Raw genomic sequence first — 21,165 nt, 5'->3', positions numbered from 1 at the left:
TTTCCCTGAAGGGTTCCAATGAGGGATGCCCATGGTCCCACAGTGATATGTTAATACAATTCTAATTGAACCATTAAAGTATTAAAAATATCAACATGCCTCCCCAAGAGACTGTTCATATGCAACCTGACACATGCCACTCAAATGCCGCAGCCAGTGCATTGGAACAGGCTTCTAAAAGCAGTGCCATTTCCCCTAGATTTAACCCAGTAACCTGGAACATCTTCCATCTCCAGGCACATGACTGGGACCATCCCAGTGGACTCTAGCGCCTGGTAATATCAGCCAGCTGGCAAGGCCCAGTTGGAAGCTTGGATAATTCTGAGCTTCGAGTGCTGCCTCCTTAAACGTTGGTAATTTGTTGCTGGACACACTGGAGCTGTGGTAGAACAAAGGACGCCGTGGAAAATCCTGGCAATTCTGAACAAGGTTTCTCACCCTCTGTATGCCACCTTAGCTGAACAGAGAAGCAATTTCAGTAATAGACTAAGACAACTGCACTGCTCCAGTCAGTCCTGTATGAGGTCATTCTTACTCTTGGCCATTAGACTCTGTAGCTGGGGAAGTGATGACACCCCCCCCCCCCCGTTAGACTGCTCGTGGAATCTTATTTTATATTCTTTCTTCTAATATTTATATCTGTGCACTTGTAATGCTGCTGTGACGCTGTAATTTCCTTTGGGATCAATGAAGTATCTCTGTCTATTTATCTATTTGGCATGTAGGCTTGGCTCATACTAGACTTCAAGGCTGCAACAGAGAAACACCATGGGACACATTGTATCTGACAGGCCTCCCCCACACACACACACACACACTCTTTCCCATGTGTTTATTCTACCTGTATCTGTAAGCAAAAGAAAGGACTATCAGGACCTAGGAATTTGGAATGTGGTGTCTCACCATTAGGAACTTTTGAAAAAAAATTCCGCTGAATATGAAATAGACAACAAGAGAAAAGATAAACACACTACTTGATGTGGAAATGACATTTGGTTGCAATAGAATATCAATTTGTTGCTAAAAGTTTTGAAAACCACTGATACCTCAGATTCCAAGAGCAAATCATTTTGCTATGGAGCTGGTGGATTTATTGACACTTTGTGAGTGTTAAGCTGACTTTTTAACTGCACAAATAAAACTGAAGGAAGAGTCTGGATTTTAATTTTAATTGAAGAGCAAACTGAATATCTTCCACATAGACTAGAAGAACCCCAGGTTTAACTTCTGATTCGCATAGTGCAGGTATTTGCTGCTCTTTCTGTCCTATTACAAAATATATGAGAGGTTTTGAGAGACTGACCTCTGCCACTCTTCCTCCACCCAGACACAAAACCTACGAAGAAGTAACTAACTCAGTTTTAGTTTATAGAACATTTGTCACATGTGTGTTTTGGTAAAAGATGTATTTTGAAACATGTGTTGTACAACAAAGCTGTACATGGCCTGAGGTCCATTATGAATACAGCAGCAATTGCAGGAATAATTCACAGTGCACATGCAGCAAAGCCATTGGGACCTTATCCCACACCTGTGGTGTACTTCAGTTCATCAATCCTCATTGTCCCACATCTATAATACTAAAACATAAGACTTGCTTTTGTGTAGAAGCTATAATTTATTAACACTGACAATATTTCTTCTTTATTTTGCAGAATGTTCAAGAAGCCATCTTGACCTCTTTGAACCACATGACTCAGACTTGTCCCCAGAAGCGAGTTGCCTTGGTGACATTTAATGATGAGGTATGGGTGTCAAAAGGGACATAATGATGGTATTACAGTGGATGAGTCAACATTACAAACAGGCACATTAGATTGTTGGTTTGACAAGATTAAAAAGTAATTAGCTAGCAGATACACCAGCGAGGTGCTTGTAGAAGATAGGGTGGGTCTTTACTCTGAGCAATTGTAAAGTATAACTGAATATATCAGAGGGCAATATGCTTGGTGGATAGCTTGCATTATCTGATGGTATATCCCAACCAACTTACCTGTCACAGGTAACTGATTACATTATCTTGGTTTGTTGTAAATCTCAGCAGCCATAACCTGCCCCTAACACATGCGCGCATGCACACACACATGTATACATATACACACACACACACACACACATATCATACACATATACAGATACAATAGAAGCCTCAGGCTTGTGCTAATAGTCTCACGGCGATGGATGATATGTAAGTGGTCTTGTAGTTGAAACTTGGTTATTTATTGAGTTACTGTACAGCGTGGGATAGGCTGTTCCAGCCCTTTGAGTCACGCTGCCCAGCAACCCCCGATTTAACCCAGCCTAATCATAGGACAATTTACAATGACCAGTTACCCTGCCAATTGGTACCTTTTTGGACTGTGGGGGGAAACCGGAGCACTTGCAAGAAACCCACACGGTTACGGGGAGAATATACAAGCTCCTTACTGACAGCAGCGGGACTTGAACCCAGGCCGCTGGCACGGTAAGTCATTGTGCTAACCACACCTTCCCCATTATTCTGCTCAAAGATGATATCTGCTTAAAAGGTTTTCCATGAAATTTCTGCTTATCAAAGATGATATCTGATATTAAGATTTAACCTCTAGGAAATGGACCAGTTTCCCATTTCAGGTCTCCAGTATCAACAGTGTACAGTAAAATCAAAAGTATAATCCTCTCCAAATACTCAGCTTCTCCAGTTCTAGTCACTGCCCACAGGAACAATTTTTCTCTTCTTATGAATGAGTTATTTTGGGAGTTTCTGCTGAATGGACTTGCTTGCAGACTTCTCATAATCTTGCTGAGTTGCTCATTCAGAAAGTCGAGAGGCATGGGATCCAGGGAAACGTGGCTGTGTGGATACAGAATTGGCTTACACACAGAAGGCAGAGGGTGGTAGTAGACAAGAGAATATTCTGCCTGGAGGTCCACAGGGGTCTGTTCTGGGGCCCTTGCTCTTTGTGATTTTTATAAATGACTTGGATAAGGAGGTGGAAGGGGAGGTTAGTAAGTTTACAGATGAGAGGAAGGCTTCTGGAGTTGTGGAGAGTGTAGAAGAATGTTATAGATTATATCGGAACATTGACAGGATGCAGAACTGAGAAGTGGCAGGCAGAGTTCAACCCAGAAAAATATGAAGCAATTCACTTTGGAAGGTTGAATTTGAAGGCAGAATACAGGTATAATGGCTGGATTCTTAGCAGTGTGGAGGAACAGAGGGATCTTGGAGCTCCCATCCATAGATCCCTCAAAGTTGCAGCACAAGTTAATAGGGTGGTTAAGAAGGTGCATGGTCTGTTGGTCTTCATTAGTTATGAGATTGAGTACAAGAGCCAAACTGTTGCAGCTCTATAAAAGTCTGTTCAGTCCACATTTGGAATATTGTGTTTACATCTGGTTGTTTCATTATAGGAAGGATGTAGAAGCTTTAAAGAAGGTACAGAGGAGATTTACCAGGATACTGCCTGGATTAGAGAGCATGCCTTATAAGGAGAGGTTCAGCAAGCTAGGGATTTTCTGTTTGGAGTGAAGAAGGGTAAGAAGTGACTTGATAGAAGTGTACAAGATGACACTAGGCATAGATCAAATAGATTGTCAGAGACTTTTCCAAGGGCAGAAAGGGCTAATGTGAGGTGACATTACTTCAAAGTGTTTAGAGGAAAATATAGTGGGGTGGGTATCAGAGGTAAACGTTTTACACAGAGAATGGTGAGTGCATGGAGCCCTCAGGGATGGTGGTAGAGGCGAATACATTAGGGGGATTTAAGAAACTCTTACATAGGCACATGGATGATAGAAAAATAGAGGGCTATGTAGGAGGGATCTTAAAGTAGGTTAAAAAGTTGGCATAATGTTGTGGGCCAAAGGGCTGTGGTGTTCTATGTCGTAAAGTGGAGGATAGCTTTGCGTGAATGGTTCATATTAACAGGAATGTTGGACTAAAACTGTTCCTTGTTCACTAAGCAGAGGTCTTGTACATCCAATGATTCTAAATACCTTACAGTTTGGTAGTTCAATGCCAAACCTCTTTTTCGCAGCCCTTAAATGATGTCTTTTATAGCAATATTTTCTCGAGGCTATTAAGTGCATTATATTTGCTAGATTCATTTGATGGTGCGAAGGTTCAAGCTGCGATTTTAATTAGATTTCAGAATCTCATGCATTTTATGCAACTATTTCATTCTGATGTCTTAAGCTCACCATAACATATTCAGTAATTAAATACTTTCAGTATTTGTTGTTAAGTATAATTCTTCCAGATTTAATTTTAAAGAGATTCTTTGAAATCACTGACCTAACACACTGATTTTTTTAAAGATTTTATTCCCCTACATACTCCTTTGCATTTCACTAAGTGGAATATCTATGAACCAACACAATCAGGTGGTGTTACAAAACGTGCTTTATTTTTTAAAAGGCTGTTAAGAAAATCCTTGTCCGATTAATCCCTTTGCTCTCAAAAGACTCGACATTATAGCCTTCTCACAGTCTGGCAAATAAAAATAAATAGCAGAAGCCCCCAAGGTTGATTAATTAAGACTGGAAACGTGATAATTTTTGTGGTGGGCCAATATTTTTAAAACTGGAGCTCACAAAGTCCTGGAAATCCAAGTTTCTTTGAACATTGTTTATGTTCAAAACTCTGCAATCCTTTATAGCAGCTCTGAGTGAAATCCTCCAACAAGAAACAACTGGGGTAATAAACTGGGGTAATACTAGGCCTCGACCTCTTTCCTGTTACCAGGTAACAATCTACGGTGATGGAACACAGATGCCTACCAAACTGAGTGATTATCAGCTGTTGGACTCAGACTACCTAAGGGAAAAAGGCAGAGATTATCCAAGCCCACATTGCATTGCAGAGAGCCTTCAAACACTAAGCTATACAATCAACGAGTAAGTACTGAATTTATTGTTTACCAATTAAATGTTTATTTTATTCATTTTGCAATGCAGCTCAGAGTCTGCCCTTCCGGGCCTTTGAGCCATGTTGCCCCAGCAACCCCACAACCCCAATTTTACCTAACCTAATCATGGGACAATTCAGAATGACCAATTAACCTATCCTGAGCATCTTTGGACCGTGGAAGGAAACCAGATCACGCAGGGAAATCCCATGCATTCTATGCAGAGGACACACAGAGACTCCTTACAGAAGATGCAGGAATTGAACTCTGAACTCCTGATCTGTAATAGCATCATGCTAACCACCATGTAGCCATGGTGCTTTTGTTAATAAGAAATCAATTAAAGGATTCAAAGCTCTGTTGTGGAATTGGCTCATATAAAGATAGCACAGCTCTCTGACAGCCAGTTACGTGGAGGTTATCTGCCACCAACAGGACTGAGTGTGAAGAAATGCTCAAGATGGTTTCAATGGGCACTTTCTTACCTTCCATGTCTGACACTCAAAACTCACCTTAGCGATGAAAATCCAAGTGCTCTTTCAGTCTAAAATAACACAAAAATTTAGTTAGAGCAGGTTCTTTGCAGAGGATGAGAGTGTTTGGAATAACCTGTTAGGCAGAGCGATAGAGGCACAGGCGACAAGAACACTGGTTGCTGAGCAGGATGACAGGCTGGCGGAAGTTGAATAGTAGACCTAGAGCTTTTATATCAAGCAGCTTGTTCTTCTGTCTTAGTGATCTGCCTCATTTAGTCACTTATTTTACAATTTCTTTTTGTTTGTTTTTAACATTGGGCTTTGCTGAAAGCAGTGGATCACATTACAAATGACCAAGTTAGTACAAGTCTTCTTTTAAAAGCATTGATTATCAGGGACTTTCACAGTCAATAGTGTTCAACCTATGTTCACAAACTGTCCAATAGTGATCTCTAAATGGTTTTCTATTCCTAATCGATTACAGTTTAAATGCTAACTTTTGCTAAGTTTGGGTAACGCAGCATACCTAAGCCAATTACATCGGTGACACAGCAAGTGGAAACTGGGAGTGCACATCTCGCACACAAACTCTCATGGTCCCAGAACACATCCTACACAATCAGGAAAGCTCACCAACACCTCCACTTCCTGAAGGGGCTGAAGAGAGCTGGACTTGGCACATCTATGCTCAGGTCATTCTATAGATGTGCTGTAGAGAGCATCCAAACATGCTGCATCACTACATGGTTCAGAAACTGCTCTGCGGCAGACAGGAGGGCTCTACAACAGGTAGTCAAAACTGCCCAACGCATCACCATCACCAGCCTACCCGCCATCAAGGACATATATACAGAAAAGGGCTAATAACATCATGAAGGATCCCATCCACCCCGCTCATGGACCATTTGTTCCACTCCATCAGGAGGAGGCTGCGTAGCATCCACGCCAGGACTACCAGACTCAAAAATTGTTACTTTCCCCAAGCAGTAAAGCTGAACAACACCTCCATCCACTAACCCACCATTACTTTATCATTTTCCTGTCAGTGTCACCTTATGTACAGAAGTCTTGCGCCTAGCATCACATTATAGATATACAATCAATGTGTATATGCTATCTTGTGTTTTTATATTTATTTTGTTTTTTATTGTTGTATTCTTTATCTTACTATGTATTTTTTTTGCACTAAATTGGATCGGAGTAACAATTACTTTGTTCTCCTTTATACCTGTGTACTGGAAATCACATTAAACAATTTTGAATTTGTGCTTCAATTTGACACATTATTGATAATTCTTCCCTACAGACTGAGAGAACAAGGTGCGACTGCCCTGGGTCCAGCTGCCCTTGTAGCAGTGTCAATGGCGTCAAAGTATCCTGGGTCAAAGGTAGGCTGGGTAGCATCTATAATTACAGCATTTAGAACCAGGGCAACAGAAAAATAACTGAGGAATGTGTCTAATTGCTCCTTCAAAGTGCTAGGACTGATGTAATGGGCTGAGTGATCCTCTGTGCTTTAAATTTATTAACCTTGTTGATCAAAATCTAGTGGTGGTTTGATACCAGTTTAACAAAATTGAAGCTCAATGCTCCAATTAAGCTTCTCTCTTATTTCTGAAACATTGACATGAATGATACTTTTCCCTCACAAGTACAATTTAAAAGGACTGCTAACCATTAACTTATAGGTTTGTTTCTGATTTCTGGCTGTTGTATTGACCCAGAAATGTTTGCTGTTTTCTAAAATTGCTAAAGTCTTAGGTGCCAATTGCTAAATAACTTTGCCTATGTCAAGCTTCATATATTTTCCCAACCCTGAATCCATTAGTAATTATTTCCTTGGGAATGTAGTGTCACCAGGAAGCAGATGGAGCAAGATGAGGGAGTGAAGCTTCCTCAGTGGCAGGCCATGGCTGACCAGGATATTCACCAAGTAATACCTTAATATATCAGGGTAGCTCTAAGTCTGAGCAAGGAGATCCTCAATGAAATAAGCCACTTGTTCTAACTACAACTGCTACTCCGAGCAGAGTAAGGACTACTTTGTTAGTGGGTATCAAAGTCTCATTTTACCTGAGGTTCTGGAGGTCAGAATTCTTCCAAGCTGCAGATGAAAACTTTGCAGCACCTGGCAATTTACCGTCCATGGTTGCAAGATACTCCGTCCCAGGGAGCTGAGTACATTTCACTCTCCCTCACCAACATGCAGTACTCAAAGTGACCGTATGCCTCTGAGAACTGCAGAGCTTCCTGTGGTGCTGCACTCACTGAGTGCACGCGTGGCAATCCACAAATAAAAGGAACTCCACTTCCTCAGAGTCCAGGTAGTACTTGGCCAAACACAAGCATGTCATGAAGGTTCATGCCCAACATCCAGGCAGGAACTGAGTACCCGTCATGCAATGGTAATAGCCCACTGTGCTATTTACATTTTAGCTATGATAACATGTGGAAGGTGGTCATCACTAACGTGCTCAGAGTGTTGTTGTAACTCTGGCCTGTGCACTGAAAGCATGTATTGAACTTCATAAAACGCATCAGAAAAGAGCAGTGGTGAGCTCGAACATCATTTGTGATCTGTGCCTCTCTGCATTACTGAGCAGGACAGCCCTCACTCTGCAGTGGTCTGTATATTGCTCAGTCAGGCTGTTGTGGGGTCACCAGTTTTCTGGGTGCAGACAGTGCCCAACTTATCTAGCTATGAACACAACTCCAATTTTCCCTTCATCATCAGCCCACTTTCTTTCTGTTGCTGATCGTAACAGTGTAACTTGGAAGCAGTACAAAAATAAAGGACAAGATAAAAATTCAAACTGAAATTTATTAATCAACCCATAGCAACCAATAACCCTATGGTCTGCCTATTCCTATATTTCGATACAATCCTACCCAAGTGACTGATATGGGACTGGTGTAAGTGGAAGTGAAGTTTTAGTGGAACAGACTGCAGCTAAGTCCAGGCAGTCAATCAGAGGAGGAATAGTAAAGGAATCACGAATGTTGCTTACATACACCAAAGTCCTCAAATCCTGTTTAGAACAGTACTGATTTTAATGACGCGGTGCTGCCTTTTCTAGCCCTTGCTATCAAAGTGTAACACGTTGTTGTTGTTGAATAAACTCTTCTTGGGCTTCCAGCCGGATGCAATTATCGATTATAACCAACGTTTCAATGACAATCTCTGCCATCTTCTTCAGGGATGATGCCTGGGCATGTCTAGTCCAGCGGTAATTATTCCCCCTAGTCCACTGGACTAGACATACCCAGGCATCATCCATGATGGAGATGGCAGAGTTTGTCATCAAAACGTTGACTATAATCGATACCTGTACCCGGCTGGAAGCCCAAGAAGAGCTTATACGTCATATACACCAGGAAAGCACTAGATCCATTTTCTCTTTGTTGTTGCCTTCTTTAAATTTTATTTGCAATGCACCATCCTAGAGAGGTAGTAGAGGCAGATACATTATAGACTGTTAAGAGGTATTTAGATTAGCACTTGAATGTCAAGAAAGTGGAAGAATATGGGCATTGTGTAGGCAGAGGGGATTAGTTAGGTTTCTCATTTGATCCGACGCTGTCTTCAACCTCGTTCTGGCAACTCCTGCGACGTCACTGGTGCCAAGTTGTATCGGCCTTATCCTTCCCTTGGACAACATCGGTGTCGTGGAGAGGGGCAATATGCTGCATGGGCAACTGCCGGTCTTCCATACAACCTTGCCCAGGCCTGCGCCCTGGAGAATCCAGGCGCAGATCCATGGTCTCACGAGACTAACGGATGCCACCACTCATTTAATTACTGATTTAATTGGATCGGCACAACACTGTGGGTCAAGGGGCCTGCTCCTATGCTGTACTGTTCTATGTTCTACGTTCTATGGTCTATGGTCACTCCATGAAGACACGTCTTTAGCAGTGAGGTTAAATAAGCCCCTAACTTGTGCTGATTGATCACATGGGAATGGGAGATTTGCAGAGGAGTACAAAATTAAGTCAAAGCATTCCCTCACCTCAGGTCACTTGGTCTTTTTCATATCAATCTAGAGAATGCCTCTTTCATATTCAGTCTACTATCAAATACCACTGGTGTTGGTTCTGGGCTTTGACGCAATAATCCTTGCTGCATCCCTAGCAGAAAGTGTGTTTTCTTATTTGCAAAGACAATTCTCTAACTTGAGTGAATTCTGTTACTTTCAGGTAATCATCTGTACAGATGGGAAGGCAAATATAGGCCTAGGGTACTTGGAGAGTGTGGAGCAAGATATGTATGCGTGTTCTAAACAGTTTTACACTGACTTAGGAGAGCAAGCAACTCTAAATGGGTAAGCAATCCACTTTTGTGCTCCAAGTTGTTGCATTTAAAGTTAGCATGACTTATATTCATATTGCATCCTAATGAAAATAGAAAAAGTCTGCAAATGCTGAAAAGAAATCAGCAGCTATGGAAATCTAAATAAAGTTCATGTTTCAGATCTGAAAACCTCTGTCAGAAATTCTTATTCTTTTTCCACACTGAGCATTTCCAGCATTTTCTGTTTTTTATTTAAAAATAACATCTTAGCAGGTTGAAAAAGTATTTTGAAGGATTTTATGTGTAGCGAATAACTTCTGTGAAAGGTCTGTGGCTATCTGGATAAGTGAAAACATCATTATATGGTTTTAATCACTTAGAGATACCAATGACATGAAGGAAATGCCCTTTGGGACTGTTTAAAAGCCTATCATTTATATCACTTTGTTCATGAATTCCTGCAGATAGCCAGTTTGGATCAGGTTGACCTGCAAAATCAATCTAATTTGAAAAATTCCAGATCTGTTTTCTATCACTTATTTATGGGGTTGAGAAGGAAATTAAATAAGACATGATCAAATGGTGGAACAGATTCGATGGGCTGAAAGGTCTATAATTTTGTGCCTATGTCTTAGTAGTCTTTATAACTTGACTTCTGGTGGACAGTCTCTCACCTTTAGACTTACTTATCGATCTCCTGTCTGTAAACATTACAGATAGGCTAACTGGCCACTGCGAAATACCTCTCGTGTCTAGGAGAATGACAGAATCTGGAGGGAATTGAGGCAAATGTAGAAAGAAAAAAAATTTAAATTGGTATACAATGAGTGTAAATGGGTGTTTGATTGTCTGGGCCAAAGGGCATGTTTCCCCACTACATGACTATGATTCTGACCTTTTTTTGTCTTCCTCATTTTTCAGTGAAATTTTTCCTTCTCTTTCAAAACTATAAACGTTACCTTCAACATACTCTAAATCATCTCCGCTCACTTCACTTTCTCTGCATTGACATTCAGATCCACAAGAAACTGCAGGGAGTTGTGGACACAGCTCAGTGCTTCACAGGAACCAGCTTCCCTTCTGTGGATTCTGTCTGTACTTCTCACTGCCTCACTAAAGCAGCCAGCAAATCAAAGTTCCACCCACCCTAGTCCTCCTCTCTTCTCCCCTTTCCCAACAGGCAGAAGATACAAAGCCTGAAGGCACGTACCACCAGGCTCAAGGATCACTCTGTTAATCAGACTCTTGAATAGATCTCTTGTACAATAAGATGGACTCTTGGCTTCACAATCTACCTCGTTATGATCTTATCACTTACCTACACCGCACTTTGTCAGTAGCTTTCACACTTAATTCTGCATTGTTATTGTTTTACTTTATTCAGCTTGCTGCTCTGTGTGATGATCTGATCTGCATAAACAGCATGTGAGACAAGTTTTTCTCTGTATCTTGGTACATGTAACAACAACCTACCAATACTGGATTTCAATGTCCTGCTGAATTAGTACAATCTATTTTAGATAGGCCGCCTTCCTAAAATGTGGCTTTCCACAGGATTCACTTTGGAAGCTCGAACTTGAAAGCAGAATACAGGGTTAATGGCAGGACTCTCACTAGTGTGGAGGAACAGAGGAATCCTGGGGTTCATGTCTGTGGGTCATGAAGTGCAAATTGATAGGGTGGATAAGAAGGGGGTTTGGTGTGCTGGCCTTCATTAGTCTGGGGATTGAGTTCAAGAGCCACGAGGTGATGTTGCAGCTCTGTAAAACTGTGGTTAAACCACACTTGGAGTATGGTGTTCATTTCTGGTCACCTCATTATAGGAAGGATGTGGAAGCTTTAGAGAGGGTGCAGAAGAGATTTACCAGAATGATGTCTGGATTAGAAAGGATGTCTTCTGAAGATAGGCTGAGTGAACTAGGGCTTTTCTCTTTGGATAGCCAGATACTTTTTCCCAGGGTGGAAATGGCTAATACTATAACTTTAAGGTGCTGCGAGGAAAGTTCAGGGGGAATGTCAGAGGTAGGTTTTTTTTAACACAGAAAGTTGTGGGTGCATACCAGGCATTTCCAGGGCTGGTGGTAGAAGCAGATACATTAGAGACATTTAAGAGAATGTTAGAAAGACATATGGATGAAATAAAAATGGAGGTCTATGTTGGAGATTGATCTTGGAGCAGTTTAAAAGGTTGGCAGAATATTATGTGTCAAAGGCTCTGTACTGTGATGTACTGTTCTGTCTATTTGCCTTTCATCAGTACTCCACTGTGGACATATATAAAAAATAGCAGCAGTCAAGTAACATTTGCATATTGATTATAAAAACTACTTACTTACAGTTTACGTTTGTACTACAGCAGAGTTCCTGGTCATAAAGTTGTAACAAAAGTGTCACAAAATAAAAATGGTGTGCTGCACAGTTTCATGTTTTCTCTTCCTGCTCTAGAGTAATTGTATCGGTTCTGACAATAGAGGGCACAGACTGTAGACTGGCAGAACTCGGAAAATTGGCAGATCGGACAGGAGGAAGGGTAAGAATGCAAAGGAGGAGAAAGCAATAGCTCTATTAGTAGTTCAGTTAATATAATGAATTTGAAAAAAAAACACAACAGAACTCAGGTTGATATATCTAAAGATCACTGAACAATGACAACATATGATAATTTTTTTTACAGTTCAGAAGCGTCAGTCTCATTTTAATCTCCTTTAGCGCTTCGGTGATGTAATGCATAATGTGACATGGAATTGAAATCTGAAAATAAGGCTGGCCCACTTCAATTCCTGCCATGCAAGAGGTTAATTGATCTCTGTTGAAGCAGCAAATGGAATGCTTTGTGATTAGGTTTGCTCAGGCAGGAGAAGCAAGTTAGCTGTGGCTACTTGCCAGAAAGATATCCAGCAACAAGGAAATAATTGCTGACCTTAGTCAATCTTCACAGAATGTGCTCCATATTACATTCCTTATTAGAAGATAAAGTTTCTGACCTTGTGCACCTGATAATATCCTATAATTTATGGTTCATACTGATTTTCCTGTTAACAATAGGACTTTTGCCATTACGTCAATGCAAGACTCACTCATCATGAGTCTTCTGCTTGTCCTCCACCAACTGGTATGCCAAGTGTGTTATTCATGGTTAGAGTGAGATAAGCACATATCTGTTGCTTTCTGGAAGAGTTAGCGTTCTGCTTCTAAGTTAATTTCTCGTTATTTTGATGCAAGTAAAGAATATGGAATTGCAAATATGGAGGATTTACTGAAAAATTACCTTATCCAACAATAATCAATAATTGTTCAGTTCACTTCCAATTTAAGTCCCGCTTTTTAAAACGCAAAATCATTGTCTGACATTGGGTAGTAAAGTTAGTATCTGATCACCTTGGAGAAGGGAATGAAAAACCTAATTGGAAATTTGTGAATCTGAATCAATATACACAAATCCATCTGTCTGCCCATCTATATATTAAGTAATATCACTATTCCGCTGAAGTTATCCCTGTTAGATTAACCACTGGAATTTCTAGCTCTTGCGACAAGAATACACATAGATTAAGATGTAGCTGTCCTGTGCCGGCACCAGTGGGATCAGCAGTTGGTCTGCCACCTGACTTCAGGAGAGAGAGCGATAAGGAAAACAATGGAGCAGCATTTGGAGATGTTAATGAAGGAAGGAGAGCTGTCAAGAGCGGCTCCCCCTTTGAACCCTGAACTGTTTGAAGTGATGGACAGGCGATACCCCAGCAGGGGGATAAAAAGGGACAGGTTCGCTAAGGCAGGACACACACGACACCCGAGGTAACAAGACCCTGGAAGCGGTGCGTCTCTCCCAAGTCGGTGGGAAGTACCGGGCCATAAACGCACAGGGTGGAAAGGCACGATCGGCGGGAACCTGGTGTGTGTCCACCCTTGCCTGGGTGCCAGGTTCAGCGCAGGGAAATGATCGTATCTGGAAACGGAGGGGTCACGGTCGGTGACCTCAGATGACATCACAAAGGACTCGCCCGAAAGCTGACTGCGAAGGTCTGTGTGGAAGCCTTGAATATTCATTCGTTTTTGCTCTCTCTCTCCTTCCCCCACACTGTCCATCTCCCACGGCAGCGATTACTGCGAACTGAACTGAACTAAATTGAACTGAACCTTGCGTCACTTTGAAACTGGTCATTTACCCCTAGACAACGATAGAGCTTGATTGATCCTGTTATTTGAATTCTGTGTACATGTATGTTTATCATTGCTGAACTGTTGCATTCATTATCCTTTTGATTAGAGTACTGTGTTGCTTGTTTCTTTAATAAAACTTTCTTAGTTATAGTAATCCAGACTCCAACTGAGTGGTCCATTTCTGCTGGTTTGGCAACCCAGTTACGGGGTACGTAACACTCTGAACAACATATTGGCAAGCATTTACAATTACATTTCAAAAGATGATAAAAAATGGACTTAGACTGTTAGTTTTCCCAACTTTTTTTCCTATTTTCACAAGTACCTTGATATCCATGAGGACTAGATTCCTTTTTCTAAGTATGAATGTAGTTTTTGTGATGGCAGCTTCACATTTTTCAAGTATCCTATTGTAAACAATGAGTGAGTGGCCCATCAGACTTCATGGAGATACAAGGGTTTAACTTGCCAAGGAACATTCTTGCACATGGGTATTCGGAAGGTCATCCAGGCCCTTCAATTTGATCCTTCCGGTTATATTTTTCTTCATTTAACATTTGATTAGACACCCACATCATGCCTATTTCCCTTAACTTTTTATCGTCAATGAGTAAGTCCCTAAATGAGCTCTCTCATACTATGCCTTAACAGCAAAGTTTCAGCTCACATTGAGGCACACACATTTTGTCTGATCCACCATTTTGCAAGTCCAATGAAACAGCTGGTCTGTGCCTTTCAGTCTTTTTGGCTTTCTTCTCATCCTGCCAGGCATGCTCATTTAATCATTTCTCATTTCAGGTCAACATTGTTAATCCAGTTAACTTGCCAAATGAGATTCAGGCAACTTTAGAAGATGATGTTATTGCAACTGATGTTACTGTCAGCTTTGTAGTCACTGAGCAGATGTAAGTGAAATCTCCTGAGCTAAAATGTGCCTCTGAAGCTATGTGCTAATTGCTGTGGTTTGGCCAAAGGCCAAATGATTCACTGAAAATTGGATGTTTTCCTCTTGTGCACACGACAGCAACAAAAATAACATCAAATTGCACCTATGTAATGTCTTTATCCAGTAAAATGTCCCAGGACACTTCACAGAAGATAGTGTATAATGAACACTAAAGAGAAATTAAGAGAAAGAAACTGTAGAGTTCAATATTGAATATTCCAAATAATGGTAACAAATGTAGCAGGCAGCCAAAGGAGAAAGATTAGACAGAGAATTCCAGATGCTGGTGCATCATAGTTAAACAGTGTGACATGTGAAGAGAAAAAAACCTTGGAATTCGTAAGGCACAAAGGGGAGTAGACTTCCATCATTGTTCCCAATTGCCATTTGCTTTGATCATAAAATTCTCGACCCTGTGTTTGAATCCTTTCATGGTACCAACCATCCCTAACTCTATTCAGCTCCAGCCTTACTACCTCTATTGCATTCCCCCAATCTTAGCTTCTTACACAGTCACTTTCGTGGCTTTACCACTAGCATCCATATAATCAGTTAGCCAAGTTCTGGAATTCCTTTCTCAACTTTTCAATCTATTTCCTTATTTACCTCCCTCATAAACCCACTGCCATCTGCCTTTTACTGTCTCCATATTTAGTTTGTTGCCAATTGCTTGATTTTGTTCCAATGCTGTGCCTTGAAAGATACTTAAAAATTATGCAAACTGTTGTTGCTTCAGGTGCAGGAAGAAAACTTGTTTTTTTTTGTGTTTAGGTATTTTAGATATGAAGAGCAAACAGGAAATAAGCTAGTAAAGCAAGTTGGAAATGTGACCAAAGATACGGAGCTGACATTTGAATTTGGAATAAAAGAGTCTCACATTCAAAGTAAGTATATGAAAGGATTGCCAACTGTACCAAACTAAGAAGATTACAGCTTTACTAATGTGGTAATTATCACTGAGTTACATTACTTTGCAGGAAGATTCCATAAACTCAAATAGCATAGTCTCTCAGACTCTTATCAAGCAAAATATTGTAAGTCAATGTGAAAAGCTACAAGTACTAAAAATACAACATAAATTATGCAAAAATGTGAAAATCAGTCAGCACCTGTGATGCCTTCATAAGATAGTAATGAAAGCCAGTTGAACGATTGACAAAAAGGCAGCGGGGAGAAGACATGCATGTTGACTGCAGGAAGACATAAATCTGTTGAAGATAATATGAAATATCGCACTGCTTCCAGATGTCCCCAAAGCCTTTATAGGTAACTCAGTACAAACTATGTAAGAAATGACAGCTGACACAGGGGCCACACAGGCAAACAGAAAAGACAAAAGAATGTACAGTGGTGAAATGTCCCAGAACCACTGCATCTATGGTAAAAAGCAAAAAATATAAGATTGTGATGTTTGGGGAGGGGATGTATAGCAGACAAAATTACAGATATTAAGTTGAATCTTTTTTTTCAAAAAAGAGTTAGAGCTCTTAAAGATAGCAGAGTGAAGGAATATGGGGAGAAGGCAGGAAAAGAGTACTGATTGTGAATGATCAGCCATGATCACAGTGAATGGTGGTGCTGGCTCGAAGGGCTGAATGGCCTACTCCTGCACCTATTGTCTGTTGTCTATTGAATTTGGCAGTGAACAATGAGAATTCTTTGCTGACTGCCAATTAATTAATTTTGAGTGCCCAGTACCAGTTATACCTGCATTCCAATTGAACTGAAATCAACAGAGATGAGCATTTGTGTATAATTGGTGGCCGAACATTTGCGATGGAAGACACATTCCTCCCTCAGTAACACCACTGAATGGATGTTTCAGTGAGCTCAGCACTGGTCTTACACTGTGGTGAACTGAGACATTTCTAACAGACAATTCAACATAATAATGTTCATTTGAAAGAGTTAAAGAAAATAGATTAATTGCTCTACATCTCAGTCTTTGTTACCATTGGCCCACTGCATAGGACTGCCTCAGAATTCATCATCGTAATCCATAAAAGGATATCCCCTGATTTGCACAAGAAATGGAGAAAAGGAACATAGATGCAGATGGATCTTCAGAGGTAGAGTTAAACCATACAGTCTGTTCTGTTTAGGAAGATATTTACTCTGTATCTCAGTCATTTCACACCAAGATGATTGATAGATGGTTTTGAAGTTGGGGTGGTTTTGGGGTCAGCATGGAGGGTGGGGTTAGGGGTTAGGGTAGGGTTTAGGGATAGGGATGAGGGGGAGTGCTTTGCAGTCAAAGGTCGGTGATCCCTGGAATATTTTTGTATTAGTACAGATTAAACAAAACAGCAAATGCCAGGAAGACTTTGTAGACCAGGTAGCAACAATGGGGAGAGAAACGGAGTTCACATTTCATGTATTTGACTTCCCTGATTTAGTTTCTAGTGTTTGCAACAGCCTGCCATTGGACTACTAGTTGTCTTCTAATGCTGGTGGACTGTAATTTGCCTCCTCTCTCTGATGTTTTCATTATTTTAATGTTTCTTTTGCATTTCTTAAAGTATTCCTCCCACAGTCCAAAGACTTATTGGTTAGTAGGTTAATAGGTCATTGTAAATTGTCCTGTGATTAGGCTAGGGTTAAATTGGTGGACTGATGCATGGTGCAGCTGAAAGGGCCTCTTCCATGCTGTATCTCTAAATCCATTTATTTATTTAGAGACGCGATGCAGAACTATATCTCTAAAGTTACAGTTCAGAGATGCAGAAATCCTTAATCTACTGAAGGAGCTTAAGGATTTCTGGGGTCTGTGGGAAGGGGTAAGAAGAAGTGGAAGTTGTAGGGGAAACACTTCTAGGGAGTTCTTTTTCACTTTCTGGAATGAGGAAAATGGGTAGGGTAAACTGCACTCTGCTCTGAATGAATTAGGGGAAAAAAGAAAAACAAGGGAGTCTGTAGCAATTTTAAATCTGATGTTGATCAATTGCACCAAACACTGGCAGCTTTGGGATCTTGGGTACCATCAACGTCTGCTTTAGGAAATGTGCAGGTGCATCTATATCATGCAAAAGTCAGAAGCTAGGAAATCTGATTATGTAAACTCTTTCTCTCAGCATCTAAAAGCTGACATTGCTCAAGAGTCAAAAGTGATAAAGGTAATTTCTGTATCATTCCATTTCACTCCAGAAATTTAACCAGCTACTTACAACAATGATTCATCCTTGGGAGTCTAACGTAACTTCCATGCATAGGATTATGTGTTTCCTCATGGAACATTGTGTTTATAGCATGTTGAATCACACTGTACGTGGGAAATTATTGTTGGGCATGCCCAACACAGCTGTGTTCTGATACTGCGGTGCTGATTTCTATGGTAAAGTTGATTTTTGGGACACAACGTAGAGCAACCCACTCATCGACTCCTCCACAGTGGCCGAGGCCTTCACACCATAATTCCCTCCACCTTCTGAATTATCTCACAATCCTCTAATCAGCTCACAACATCCGCCCCACACCAGTTTTCAGAACCTCCCTTTCCCAATCATTTACCTTAGTTGCCAACCTTATCCCAGGCTCTGGGTACAGCTGAAATTCCCAGTGCGGTGCCCAGAAATGAAATACACATTAATGCCCCATCACGTCAAGTATCTAGTGCACCCATTAAACAACTGGACTATCTAGGCAAAATCATTAAGAAAATTTCCGCTCAATATTTTAGATCTGAAAGGTTTGGCACAATCTCGTTCTTCTGCTTTCTACAACTGGAGTATGGCAGGAATTCAGATTTAGTGGCTTTTGCACAAGCTTATCTATATTGTAAAGTAAACAAATGGATGTGGAAATCAGAACAAGCGTAGATCAGCCAGTCCCTTTAGCCTTTCCTGCCATTCGGTTATGATTATGGTTGATCTAATTTTTTTCCATGCCAAGTCCATCCAGGTCTTTCAAAAATGCATCTAGCTCCTCTTTAACTATCTCCAGAGTCTTCCAGGGTACAGTATCCCAAAGATTGACCATATACTGCAGGAAATTCCTTCACAGCTCAGTTTTATGTGGTTTAATTTCATAACTAAATGTGGGCATCCTTAAATTTCTAGTTTATCTTGGATAATAGTTGAGGTTCACAGACCTCCTGTCTGAAATCAGTTCCCCTGGTGGCAAATGCAACATCTGCTATGGGATGAACTTCATCTTTACTCTACACTTTAGCACATATCCTCAAAGGTTCAACTGCATTCTTATCTACATTTCTCAGTTTGTGAACAACCACAGACATCCCCCTCAACAACAACAACAGCAACCTGCATCTGCAGAGCATATTTTCCGTCTCAGTACACTTGACACTGACATTAAAACTTCATCAACAGTATTTCTCCTGGTGACATTTCTAAAAAATGTATTATGTGTGGACAGTGAGTGGAGCCAGTGCCAACTGGCTAAAATGATCAGCGAAACAAAGTATTCCAACACAATTAGAAGGTATGAGTCAAAACTGGCTGCTTTGATCTGAAACCAGAGGCTAACCATCCCTAAAATAAATTAACCAAGCTACAAGGACAGAAGGAGACTGGCAAAAAGCAAGAAAGTAGCAATGGCATCGTCCTAGGAATTGTCTGTGATGGGTACAGATAGAAAAGGGTGGGGAGCTGGAAAACTAGTCATTCACAACTTGATGTGTTCTGCACTATGTTCAATGTAACCTTTAATTTCCTGCCTTTATTAAGATAACATGAATATACTTCAATTCTTTCAGCTCTCCAGGATAACGAGAAGCTGCCCTTCCAGCTACAACTAAACTTTACCACTCGAGATAGAAGAAAGGCTTGTCGCATTATCAGTCAGGAGAAGCATATCACAAACAACAGGTACGCCATCTGGCCACCTGGCTTTCATTTTTTAAGACTTCATATACATTCACCATTCATTCCAACATTTTAAATTTGCATATTAAATTTCCTTGAGTTAAACAATGAAGAAACTTCAGAGGTATCCATATTGCAATGTGGCTTATGTAAAGGTTAAAGGTTATTTACCTTACCTCCATTTTGCACACACCCCTGTCTGAAACCAATTCCCCTCAGGGCAAATGCAACACTGCTATGAGATGAACAAGGCCTTAACTTTATGGTTAATTTACATTTTACAAAATAAGTAAATATTTTAAAGTTCTGTTGCCAGAGCAGTTTGGGTCTCTTAATCAAATTTATTCATATTCATTCTGAAATGAGTCAACCAGATAAAACAAAAGTGTATTATGTTGCCTTTTTTGTCTTTCAGTTCTTGTTATCTTAACCCTTTTTGGGTCCTTTATTCCGGTAGATTTTTGCACCATATAGATAGCCCCCATGAGCTGTTATAACATAACTTTCCTACTAGCTTTGTTCTTCCTAAATGCCCTTGGAAGATCTCAAGGCATTGTTCAACAAAATCAAAATGCTAAAGATAAGGGAATTGCACAAATAAAATTGCTGGAAATACCAGATTAGGCAGAACCTCTAATGAGAGAAACAAGAAATGTTTCAAGTTGATGACCCTTTATGAAGATTCGAAGATGTTTAAAGATTAAATATTAGCTTTAGTTGATGTCACATGTATGTCAAAACATACAATGAAATGTGTCTCTTTTGCATCAGATCAAATCAGTGAGGATTGTGTTGGGCAGCCTGCAAGTGTTGCTATGCTTCCCGTGCCATCATAACTCTCTAGCCCTAAGCATACATTTCGGAATGTGGAAGGAAACCAGCGCACCCAGAGGAAGCCCACACATTCACGGGGAGAATGTACAAAGTCCTTACAGACAGTGGCCAGAATCGAACCCCATAAGGCGATGCACTAACGATATGCTGTCACGTCGTTAGAACTGAAACGGGTAGTTAGGTTGTACCAAAAGTTGTTGGGAGTGGAGAAGGTTTGTGATAGAGTGGAGACTATGGGAGATTGAATGATATGGCCAGTGATGGTACTGGTCTTATCTCGTGTAGTAAAAGGAATTGATTCCATAAGGATTTGCAGGGCAATGGGGAAACAACAGGGCCACGATACAAACTGCATTGCTCTCACAAAAGCCAGTAAAGGCTCAATGGGTCAATATGCCCCTTTTAATACTACAACCATTCTGTGATGCTATTTTTTTCTTTTGCAGTAATTTCTCTGTTCTACACTTCCCCATGTGATAGAAAGCCTATGCTTCACAAATATATGGTGTAGAATTTGAATTTTGATCAAAGCTCTACATAGTCATGTCGACTGCTGGTTGTGATCCCCCTCTGCACATTCATTAGCTGCAATACATTGATCTACACTCAGTGGCAACTTTATTAGATATCTCCTGTACCGAATAAAATGGCTATTGAATGTATATTCACAGTCTCCTACTGCCGTAGCCCATCCACATCAAGGCTCAATGTGTTGTGCATTCAGAGAAGCTCTTCTGCACGCCACTGT

At 40.6% G+C, this 21,165-nt stretch overlaps 2 protein-coding genes across 2 annotated transcripts in view; one reads left to right on the top strand and one right to left on the bottom strand.

Annotated features, from left to right (window-relative positions):
• The window catches only part of LOC140205146 (circularly permutated Ras protein 1), a 77,681-nt gene that overhangs the window by 46,662 nt on the left and 9,854 nt on the right, over positions 1 to 21,165 (top strand). The window contains exons 9-16 of the mRNA XM_072272406.1: positions 1,656 to 1,745; positions 4,727 to 4,878; positions 6,672 to 6,753; positions 9,563 to 9,687; positions 12,102 to 12,186; positions 14,616 to 14,722; positions 15,535 to 15,647; positions 19,475 to 19,586. Of these exons, the coding sequence (XP_072128507.1) occupies positions 1,656 to 1,745; positions 4,727 to 4,878; positions 6,672 to 6,753; positions 9,563 to 9,687; positions 12,102 to 12,186; positions 14,616 to 14,722; positions 15,535 to 15,647; positions 19,475 to 19,586 (866 nt within the window). The remainder of the gene's footprint in view (positions 1 to 1,655; positions 1,746 to 4,726; positions 4,879 to 6,671; positions 6,754 to 9,562; positions 9,688 to 12,101; positions 12,187 to 14,615; positions 14,723 to 15,534; positions 15,648 to 19,474; positions 19,587 to 21,165) is intronic.
• tmem86a (transmembrane protein 86A) overlaps positions 5,418 to 21,165 on the bottom strand; it is a 57,961-nt gene continuing 42,213 nt past the window's right edge. Inside the window, exon 5 of the mRNA XM_072272409.1 lies at positions 5,418 to 5,433. The gene's annotated coding sequence lies outside the window, so the exon portion shown is untranslated. The remainder of the gene's footprint in view (positions 5,434 to 21,165) is intronic.

The sequence above is a fragment of the Mobula birostris genome, chromosome 11 (assembly GCF_030028105.1).
Source record: "Mobula birostris isolate sMobBir1 chromosome 11, sMobBir1.hap1, whole genome shotgun sequence".
Lineage (NCBI taxonomy): Eukaryota > Metazoa > Chordata > Chondrichthyes > Myliobatiformes > Myliobatidae > Mobula > Mobula birostris.
Note: the sequence above shows the minus strand (reverse complement) of the source record. Positions and strands in the feature narration are given on the sequence as shown.